The 11,774-nt window shown below is 37.6% G+C and overlaps 1 protein-coding gene across 2 annotated transcripts in view; it reads left to right on the forward strand.

Annotated features, from left to right (window-relative positions):
• LOC108742993 (nuclear export mediator factor NEMF homolog) overlaps positions 1-7,912 on the forward strand; it is a 43,528-nt gene extending 35,616 nt beyond the window's left edge. For both annotated transcript variants that reach the window (XM_025978301.1, XM_025978302.1), the window contains 4 exons: positions 555-726; positions 6,872-7,085; positions 7,203-7,459; positions 7,660-7,912. In XM_025978301.1, the coding sequence (XP_025834086.1) occupies positions 555-726; positions 6,872-7,085; positions 7,203-7,459; positions 7,660-7,858 (842 nt within the window). In that variant the 3' untranslated portion in view covers positions 7,859-7,912. The remainder of the gene's footprint in view (positions 1-554; positions 727-6,871; positions 7,086-7,202; positions 7,460-7,659) is intronic.
• The last annotated feature ends 3,862 nt before the right edge of the window (positions 7,913-11,774 follow it).

Consider the following 11,774-nt stretch of genomic DNA (forward strand, 5'->3'; position numbering starts at 1 on the left):
AGAAGGTGTCCTACCAACCTATCTCGCCTATTTTTTATTGACTTCCATAGAGTCCTCTGTTCTCCTATTCTTTCCAATACCTCTTCATTTCTAACCTTTTCTACCCACGATAACTATATGTTCGGCCTTTTTTTTTTTCTAGGAAATTGTGTTCACTGAACCATTAACTCGTCGATAAGTAAACGATAAACTGAACTGATACTGTTCTAATTCGGGTTTAAAGGCCGTCGTGTGTTAAAGTTGCTTCCTAAAGTTTCGCTAGCGCGAGTGGCGAACTTCTTCAGAGGTCCTTCCATCTCCGATGCACCTCCAACAAACAACGGCCCTTAGACCCGAATCAGAACAGTATCAGTTCACCTACTGACTTAGAAAGTCTTTACCAATTTGTCAAACGATAAACTGTTGGGTTCCTTGGCTTTTTTCATGGTTCGATAAAAAATACATACGGTGACGAATATTAAAAATGTTGTTGTATGTTTTATTTTCAAAATATTTAATATTTTTATTTATTTATTGTGGGATATCCCTTGAAGCTTATGTTTTTTTAATTTCAGAAGTCCAAAAGAATATTAACTCGGTAGTACAGGAAACCGAAAGTGATAACATGTTAAATGTATTGGAAAGCAATTCAACATTACAAAACGAATTCCCGTTAGAGATGAGTAATCAAATATTAGGGTCTTCAACAGATCAAATAACGAATATTGATAAACAAGGTACTGATAAGTAAGTATGCATACATAACATCTAAATCTGTGAAATAGCCTATTGCTAGTTCATGAAGAAAACTTTAAAACAACTAATCAACACCACGTAACGTTTAAAATATCTACTTTGTGTGTCTGATCAGTTCTAAGAATAATTAGGGTAACATTATCGCTCAGTTAAATTTAAACTTGTTAAATTGTTGTTAAACTTGTTAAATTTAAATTTAAACTCTCCTCCATATTGATAAACAAACAAATTTGGAGAAAGGTAGTTCAATTAAACAAATATAACAGCTTAACTTGAACTATACACGGTGTTTGTGAAATAAGTGGAAAGTTTTGGGAGAAAGGTAGTTCAATTAAACGAACATAATAACTGAACTTAAACTATACAAGGTGTTTATGAGATAAGCGGAAAGCTTTAGAGGTTGTTAACTAGATTCAATAGGGAATTGCATGGTGAAGTGGTAAAGTAGGGTGGTTAAGGACAGGAAAATTTGTAAATAACCAAAAAAAAGTTATAAACCGTAGTCAATCGTGAATTGCCAACGTACTGCAAAATTACGATGACAACTAAGCAACAACATGGATGGAGAATGTAAATAGTGGCGGTTGTGGAACAATTAGTAAAATAACCACTTACATAACAATGTTTAGACACTCATTCCGGTAAACAAAAAGTAATTAAATTATAATATTGTTTATTGCTGATAGTATGCAGCAATACTTAAAGTGCACTTCAATGTGGTATTAAAAACAGGAAATTAATGTTACGTAAACATTTATAGGTATGAGGGAAATCTCACTTTTTTTTTTTAAATGAAAACTGAAAAATTTTTAAAATGGTTTATTTTGAATAATACCTTATTTTTTTACATAATTTTTAATTTCAATACATTTCTGCTATCGTGATAATATTTCTTTTATTCCGGTGTCTTCACTTCTTGTTTCAAGCTCTTTTCATTTGCGAAGCATCTTCCCCCAAAATGTTTAGCTGTGGAAAAAGTGAAGGTCGCTTGGTTAGGTTAGGTTTGCTGGTGCGTAACTGACGAAGTGGTCAAGGAGAATGCGTAGAGATTTTACAGCACTGCCTCTACACGTAACTTCATGCCTACCTACTTCGAAAAAAGTGTAACTTACTTTTGAGGGAACCCTTGTATTTTACTATCCTTCGTCATTTTATTAATTGTAAGGTAAATTTTTAAACCATCATTTGGGAATTACCAAGGTGAAGATCTTTTCTTCATAAGTGGTTCGTCAATGGCTTTATACTCCCATTAGAAAAAAGTAATTGCAACATTAGTAAACACACACACATATGTATGTACATTATAAAACTTTTTCAAATTTCAAACCCGTGCCAAAGGACAGGTTCACAGACTCTTGCGGCGATTATTACATGGTTGTGCAAATCATTAACATTTTGCAGTGGCGTTTGATACACGCTCTGTTTCATACAACCCCATTTAAAGAAGTAAAGCGAATTCCGGACTTATCGCTGGCTGAAGTACATAACATAACCCGCACATTCAATCTATCGTCTAGGAAACTGTTCGTTTGGAAACTCATGCAGTGGTCTTTCAATGTGAGGGGATGCACCAACATGCTAAAAAAACATACGTCCATGCACTTGCGGAGGTATATCTTCAAATACATTCGGTAGAGTTTTTTTGTTGAAAAGTCCAATTCGTCACCCTATTTAAACGCGCAAATCTCCAAAAATTCCATACCACACAATTACCGAAAACCATTGTCGAAATCGCGAAGGATGCACGACATGCGGATTTGTGTCCTATCAATAGTGAATATTGTGGAAATACAAAATCCCATCACTCGTGAAGCAACTGCAAATTGCCAAAACTGCTGATACGACACAAATCTAGTGACCTTGAACAAAACCAACTTGAAGTTTCTTACATGGTCGGAATGAAACTAATCCAATATTTACAAGCTTTTTTACAACAATATGTGCTTCCTGATTTTGTGTCGTGGATGCTTCGTCCATGACGACTAAGAAATATCAGTTATCGGAGTCTCATTGGGAATGATCCTGCTATGTCGATTGAAATTCTCTCAAAAAATGGTACCACATTGTACTACTGCATTCGTCTACGACTTCTCGTCTTCGGTCCCTTACTAGATGCGCATATCGGGCATTTCTTACACCAGTCTTTTACGTGACTTCTACTTCGTAGCTGATAACGCCGCTCGCAAACCTTCTCCAGTGCCTTTGTAACACCAAAATGCTCTTAACCATAGATCGATTCTAAGATTTCTAAAACTCTGTTTTTCGAAAATACCAATTGAAGCTTGTTTCCATCCGGTCTCTCCCACATTCTTTTTAAAATGCATCGATCGAAAGTAAGGAAACTCCACTGTGCCCAATAACCTTTTGTTATCTGCTGTAGAGTCTCATCTGCCCACAATGGTCTTGAGGATCTAGCTTCTTTTCATCTCATTATTGGGTCAATAGCTTCATTCTTCCACTAGTCTTCAATTACCGTGTTATTTACCTGGACTAAGCTCGATATCGAACTCGCATTATTATTGTCGTTGTAACCAAAGAGCAATATGTTGTGTGTTTTTGAATTGTAATAACCACTTCAGCGAGGCGTGATCTGTTCTTAAGAGGAACTTATGTCCGCACAGGTATTTATGAAATTTCCTATTTCGAGAGTATTCTACTAAACTATGCAATAAGTCTTTCCTTTCCGTCTTGCACATGGGATAACACACCAAGTTTCAGATTACTAGCGTAGGCATCAGCGATAAAGAGCTCACTGAACTGTGGATATGTCAAAACACTTTAGTGTAAAAGTTTTCAAATGCTTTTTGGAATTCGGGTGTTCATTGGAATGAAATACCATGTTTTTTTTGTCGATATAGTGGTCGAGCTACCTCGGAAAATCCTCGTATGAGTATTCTAAAGTAAGAGCAAAGTCCCAGAAAACTTAAGTTCGCACCGATCCTTTGGTTAGGCCAACTTCATACTGTATCCGTTTTGTTACTATGTATTGACATTTGTTGGGACTTACCTTTAATGTTGTGATGTTAATTTCATGAAGACCTCAATCACTTTTCGAAGGCGATCTTCAAAGATTTTTCCCAGTATGATGATTTCGTCTAGGTAAACTAAGCATTTTAAAATTTAATCCTTATAACCCAGTGTTCCTCAATCTTTCGAATATAGTAAGTGCATTGCACAATCCAAAAGCCATCACATTCAAGTACTATCGACCATTTCCAGTCCTAAATAAACTCTTTTAATCCTGCATAATATGGAGGTATCTGCGAGGATCCACTTTTCAAATCGAGAATAGGGAACCATTTAACTCCACTTAGACGGTCTAGTGTGTTGACGATTCAAGGTAATGGGTCTTTGCTTATATCGTTCAATTGCCTGTAGTCTATACAAAATCTTACGGAACAATCTTTATTTTGTACTAGCACTAAGGAGCACCCTTGTTAATGCAATGTCGTTCACTTCCTTCTGCTTCACTCAGAAACTTTTCTATGTGATTCCTTGATGGACTGTTCTAGTTCTTCTCCCCAATCGTAGTTATTGAAATTGACAATTTTAAAAAGCACTAATGATGCTGCTGTTCTTATGACCGTACGTCCCACTAATCAATCCATTCCTGTCGTCTGCAATGCTACTCTACTCTTATAGTGTCCGTGGACTGACTCAGGAGTACTCAGTCTTTCAGTCCAATCATGGATACTAGAGGAGGCGGAAAAAACTTACGACAGAGACCTAGAGATAGAATGAAAGTATTTTAAAACGTGTACAGATTCCGCAGTTATGGATATATTGGACTTTAAACAGAATGAGATTAGAAATCTCTGAGTAAAAAAAAAGAGCGTAGGATTAATAGAGAAAGAGCATAAACATAAGATCATTAGGTGAAGGGCAAGAATAGTATAAGGCTATAAAACCGGAAATCATTTGGAGATGTATTAAAAAAACAAAACAGCGTGGAGCTATATGAATTAAACTACTTCATTTTGAGAGATCAGTTTGAGTTATCATTAAAAATGTAAGGAATAGTTAGGTACTAAGAAGTATTAAGGCATGCAGGTCAAAAGGTTATATATCGTTTGTTTAAACTTGTTAATCAGTTTACAAGACGGGATAATACCGAATGATAGAAAACGAAATAAGATTGTGGCTATATTAAAAAAGAGAAGCGCGCATAGTTGCGAGAATTTTAGAACAGTTAACTTAACTATTTATAATTCATAAATCTTAACTATAATCGTACAGAGGAGAATGGAAAATAGGTCGAAAGGAAAATGAAGTCTTCAGAAAAATTGTGAAGTAGTTGATGGATGAAAGAAGAACATCCCAAGGTTACGATTTCGCGGAGTATAAAGTTTTCAAGGTCTCATACGTAGCTACAGTGGATTTATCCGCAAGTTTCTTTACATTGTTTAAAAACTTGCAATCATGAATAAACAGCACACCTAAATATTCGTATTGAGATCTTGTTTTTATTTGATCGTCACCGCATTTGAAAGATGTAAAATTAGAATATCGCAAACCCTTTCTCTTTTACTTTTGAAACTGTACGATTTGAGTTTTAGATGTATTCATTTCTAGATGGTTTAGTGTACAATATTTCCAAGCGCACAGAGATGTCGGTTAAGTTCGAGAGGGGTGTCTGATAGAAGGACAATATCGTCCGCGTATGCGAGCAATAGTACCTCATTTCTCGCATCAATTGAAATTTCTCTACAACCTTCATTACGCAAAAATTGTTCGAGATCATATAAAAAAAGAGAAAAAAGAATAGGGCTCAAAATTTCGCCTTATAGCACGCCTCTTGTGATCCTATTAAAGACAGAACTACTTTAGGGTTAGACATATAGGGACAAAGGATTAGCGTATACGCTTAGATTTCCGGATGATATAGCAGTATTAGCATGTAACAAGATGAGTTAGAGTTAACTTTAAACAAAATGGAAGCAGTATTGATGGAATGGTGTGATTTTAAAAATACTGTAGTTAGAAAATGTTAGAAATGAAGAGGTATTAGAAAGATTAGGAGAATAAAGGAAATAGGCAAGATATATCGGTAGTCACCTTCTCAGAAATTAAGAGCTAGGCAGAGACATATTAGAAGTAGAAACAGTAGTTAAAAGGGATAGAGGTAGGCCTATACTAGTTTATTGTTCGTAAATAGTTAATGATGTAGGTTGCACGAGTTTTTGAGAGATTCGAAGATTGGCTCAAGATAGAAAGAGATGGAGGTGTATGTCCAACCAGTCTTCGGGCTGAAGACCTTGTGATCATGATGATGATCTCACTCAACATCGTTTCTATCCAACCCCTTTCTTTTTAACTTTGGGTGATTTTCGGAAAGATTACGCAACGAGTGTTTCTTATTAGAACCCATAACCTATTAAATAAAGAATTATATCTGAAGAAAGTTGGTTAAATTAGACGAACACAACAACTTAACCTTAACTGTAATTGAAATGACTAAAAAACAACTACTGAAAACGGCACATACAGCTAATCGAAAACATATTAAATTAGCCTTTTTGAACGGATATTTTCTACGCATAAATATAATATGTTAACGTTTAACATCATAATTTGAACAGCGTATTTCTTTGTTTGACGAATCTATGGTGTAGCGAGACAATTGTAGTGAAAGTTAATAAATTTCGTTGAAATTCATCGCTTAGCTTTTTATTTATAATTTATAAATTGGTGTTTCAAAAATTAAGTACCTAAACAAAGAAGATTACAGATAGGAGCAAAAACATAACCCGAAATGAATGGGTGTCTGAAAAACGTCATGAGTTAAATATGTCAAATAAGATGCACACTGCCTTATCGCTCAGAAGCTTGTCAAACAACTTGGTGACACAAATACAATTGGCGTCTTTACCAATACATTACTAATACCACCTAGACTATAAAGGCCACGGTGGCTCTGGCATGGTGTCATCAGAAGAAGGCGAGCAGTACAAACTTAAGTGGCGTTCCATCAATGCAAATGCTTTTTGAAGCTTGTTGACGTCAGAGAGCCTTGGCCTTGATAGTCTAAATTGTATTTATTGAATTTCCCATCTCTGCGAAGTTTCCATTACTATCACTAATCTTCTTAATCATCTCAACTCTCAAGCATGATAATTTGTAAATTGTATTTTAATAGGATCACACTTACTACTGAAGACGAAGTATCGAAATCTTTAGCAGACGGTAATTACTTAAATAAAACAAATTGTTCAGGAACTCCTGTAGTTAAAGAAAAAGATAATAAGAAAAATGCGATCAAAAGAGGTCATAGAGGTAAAATGAAGAAAATTTCTGAAAAATACAAAGATCAGGACGAAGAAGAACGTATGCTACGTATGGATATTTTAAAGGTAAATTTTATTTACAGTTTAAAATTATGATAAATTAACAAATTGATTGTTTCTATTGCATTAAGAAAGATATAATGTATACGAAATTAACAAACAATTATTTTTGTATCATATAAGTCAGCAGGAAACATTAAGGAAACTAAGAAGAGCAAAAAAGATAAATTATTAAAGAATGTCCTCAAACAAAGTTCACCTCATAAATCTTTACCCTCAAACATACCCAAAGAAAAAAATGTACGTGTTTTTGATGAAGACTTTACTGTTCAAGACAACGTAGATGCTATAAACACACTCACTGGAAAACCTTTCTTGGATGATGAGCTGTTGTTCGCTGTTCCAGTCGTGGCTCCGTACAACAGTTTAAACGGTTATAAGTAAGTGTTTTATTACAAAATCTTTAATATTTTAATAAATGCCTTTACTTTTAATGTTTCATCTAAAAATGTAAATATTTTTTATAACAATGAAAATGAATGTGAGCTTTATAAAAATCTTTTTAAGAACGCTTGAAATACTTGAAATATCCACTAGATGGCGATAAACTACCTAAATTTGAATAATATTTTTGTTTAAGATTTAAAATAAAAATTACGCCAGGGAATACAAAGCGTGGAAAAGCTTTAAAAACTGCAATTAGCATGTTTCTGAACGATAAACTGATTTCAAACCATGAAAAGAATTTACTCCATGTCGTAAAAGAAGAACAAATAATTCAAAATTTTCCAGGAAAGTTAAAGCTTTCAAGTCCAGGATTAAGTACTAATAAAAAGTGAAAGTACCTATAATATTGTCTTGTGGCTGCTAATAAAGAATTTGTCAAATTACAAGTATTGGTTTTTATATTGTTTGTTATTAATAGTCATAACGGGGAAGAATAGAAGGCGCTACACCTATGATCTATTTACACTTAAATTCCGTTTGAGGTTAAACCGATTAAGCAATTTATTTATTAAGGAATCTAATTCGTACTTCTCTGCCTGTGCAATGTATTGCACATGGAAATTAGACCAGCTTATATCAGAATTGAAGAAGAGACGTGCGACATGTAGAGACAGAAAGACCTTGCAAAAAGGCTACTACAACCACCTCAATGTGTTTAATTTTTTATGAAACCTTTTGAATGGTTTTCTGTTAAAAGTCACAGTAATAATAGGTATTGTAAATGTATTTGTATTCCTTCTATTTCAATGTTAATTGTGGGCTTTCACGACCGGCGTTGAAATAGGTGAGTTGTTGTCCGGGCTGATGGGCCGTGAACTGTTTGGTTGTTTTTCCTACGTTTTATGCACATTTTCAAGGATGATGTCGAAATCTTTGTTGCCGAACGGCGACAAGTGCGCTCGATGGACTTTTTATTTTTTAGATTATTCTCAAGGAGGGAAATCATCAAAAGACACCTCCTGAAGGGAGATAGTGTCGGATTTTTACTGACTAAAACCCCTCCTCAAGTGGGAAGGTTAACCCGAAGGTTGCTCATCCCCGGGAAGGAAATGGAAAGGTTGGGAGTGGGAAAAGAATTGGGTTGGGAAAAAGATTAAGAATGGCGGGGAAGGCAGTACTTGAGGAGGGAAACCGTCGAAGTAAGTGTCCACTTCGATGGGTGAACACTCGTGCTAAAAAGCCAAGCTAGAAGTGAGCTCATTGTAGCAGGTTACAGGGCCTTCGGATACGGTCTTGTTTCGAGGCGAAGTTGGAGAGTGTCGAAATGGTGGGGTTTGCGTGGCCTGACACTGAGGCCTGAAGGTTAGCCGCGAATGAGCCTCAGGGAGAAAAGGTAAACTGATTTCTTTCAGAATTTGGCTGTTTCTGACGAACCAGGAATAGTTTAGTGCGGAACGAAGGATCCGCATGTAGGTGCCTTGCAGAAGCTTCAGACGGTGAGAAGGCCGCAGCATCAGATGGGAATGGCATAGGTTTTTTTTTGTTGGGAGATGAAGTTATCACGGAAGAAAGGCTTGAGTATCATAATTGTACTCATGGCCTTGTTGCGAGTGGCTGAGATGTGGCGCTGCCAATTTAAAGCTCTGTCGAAGACGACACCTAGATATGGGACAGAGTTGCTCCATTTGATGTGGCCGGTGTGGTGATGCCTGCGGAAACCGTGTTGATGATTGGAGAGAATGTTGTTTTGCTCCGCGTGGTCTAAGAGGAGGCTGATGGGCCTGTAGCTTGAGGGAGAGCTGAGGGGGTTTCCTTTTATTGGGGAGACAGATTACAGTGACTTCTTTCGATACTAAAGAGAAAAGTATGTGGAGCCGTTCTGTTTCAGTGGAGGAAATTGGGCAGCTCTGTTTCGAAGAAAGCAGATCACCTTCCAAGTGCTTAGGGGGTGTGTTTCTGCCTGAGCGATATACTCGTCGATGGATGCGCTGCGAGATTCACTGAGGCGAGAAGGGCGTTTCCTTCGGCCCGTTGTGCGGGGACACGGTGTCTTTACCACAGACGTCGGGTCTTGTTTTTCCTCTTAAGGTGGTGAAGAAAGTCTGCGGGGAGAGTATTGAGTTGGGAGGACGAGAGGTGGGAGATAGTGGAGTGCTCGACGGCGCTGGTAATCTCGTTTGAGAGGAGATTTACAGTTTCATCGAGTTCCTCTATTGTGCGAATTTGAGTGCACTTAAAAGAAGGGTGTAGCGCAAATGTAGCCAGTCTACCGAGAATGTTGGCTTTGGGGGGATTGTAAGTTGGGCGGCCGATTTCAATTAGTTCAATTCTGAGTACTGAACTGAGTTCGTTAAGAACAGTAGGGTCGGCGGAGAAATTAACGTTCCTTGTGAGGAATAGGTCTAGGGTATCTGTGAGGTGATAATGACAATCCGGGATGTGCGTGGGACCTGGTGTGGTTTCAATTGTGAAATCGAAGTCAAGAGAGTTGGCAAGAAGGAAAATGTCTTTTTTATTATTATATCGGCAGTCCCAGGAGATGTGTTTGGAATTGAGATCGCCTGCGACGATGGTCGAGTCGTTTGGTGGGAGTAGAAGGGGGAGGTTTGAAAGAACCTCTTCGTTCCTGGGGTAGTATAACGAGATAATTCTGACGGGAGCCGAAGTTGAAATGATTTCGACGTCAACTGCTTCTCTAAAGACTCGGTAGATAAAAAGAGAGAGGCTTGTGTTTAATAGAAATACTAACGAGAATGGCTACGCCGCCACCGCTGGAGTTTTCACGATCCCTTCTGTAGGCTGTTAAGTTTGGGACATAAAGATTAATTTGGTCGGATAAGTAAGTTTCGGTGGCGCAGGTAACACCGCTTGACTTTTCCTCGAGGAAGAGTCCGAGTTCAATCAATTTACCTGTAATGCCATGTGCATTCCAGGTAACTAATCGAAGACTGTTTACGTGGGCTGTATTAGACATTGGTGGATGGTTTGAGGACGGCGACTAAACTGGCTACCATTGTCTAGACGATAACCTGTATTTTATCCTGAAGTGACGGAGTTGCACCTGATTTTGTGGCGGTGTTTGGGGTTGGGCTCGGAGAATGGGCAGTTGGTTGGGCACTCTTTGCAACAACCGAGGTGGTGATGGCCTTTTTTAGGGCGTTGGTTCTGCGCGGAACCTTAGGGCAACCGCGATAAATGGTGCAGTGACTTTGCAGTTAGCGCAGAAAGGAGTGGCGTCTTTTTTGTCTTTTGCTTTGCGTTCGGCTAAGACATGATTGCGGCCGCAGAAGGCATAGATCCAGGCTGCGCGGCAATAGTTGGCCGTGTGAAAGAATTTCAAGCAACGGCGGCATTTGAGGACGTCTTTGTTGGTTCTTTTAGGCTCAACTTTAACGTTGAGCCCACAGATCTTGCCAAGTTCGAAAATTGATTTGGACTTTTTGTCAGACCTGTCAAGGCGAACGAACACTAGTGGCCACACTTTGCCACCGTTGGACATACGGTGGATACCACCAATAGCGAAACTTTTATGAGATAGTTCGGACTGTATGTCGAACGTGAAGATGGATTCACAGACTCCGCAAAGGTCGATGTGAAGGTCCCTCTTTTGGCGGAGCTGCTTGGTTAAAAAGTCGACGTTTCGATGAAAATTGTTATTGTAGAATGGTGCCCACATAACCTTAAATATGCTTGCGATTTGGCTAATTTTGATCGGCTTTATATTCCGGCGCCGTACACTTTGTCATTTTTGTTAAATTTGATAAAACCCGGAAATTTAGTCTGTTTCTTTTGCACTTACGAGATTTACATTAAGCTATCCTGTTGACAAGTTAAACCTGAGGATCTTAGTAATAGCGACACTTACCTAGGAGGAGAAAATGGTAAAAATCTCCAATAAAAAGAGAAAAACAAGTTACTGGAAGGTTTAGTAGTTGTCTTTGTATGACAATCCTTTATTGACGTTATTTTATAGTAAGGGCAATTAAAAAGTAATTGCTGCTTGTTATTATTTACAACAGTGTTGGCAGTTGTGTTTTAGAAATAGTCCATCTTGGACTTCCCAGAGTCGCCAGACATTACTTATTTCCTCAGCAACAAAGTTGGTGGGATAAAAAAGGGGTAATATATATTCTGAACGAATGCATACCTGCTAACTTGGACCGACGGCCAATTTTCGGATTGAGTGCTGATTTTTACATAATGTTTCACAGAATATTATTAAAAATTAATTATCAACACTGCCAGACGGCGGTTATTTCTGCCAGATGTTTCAAAGTTCACAAAAACAAATCGTAATTTTACTTATAG

Source organism: Agrilus planipennis, unplaced genomic scaffold, assembly GCF_000699045.2.
Source record: "Agrilus planipennis isolate EAB-ADULT unplaced genomic scaffold, Apla_2.0 scaffold386, whole genome shotgun sequence".
NCBI classification, from domain to species: Eukaryota; Metazoa; Arthropoda; class Insecta; order Coleoptera; family Buprestidae; genus Agrilus; species Agrilus planipennis.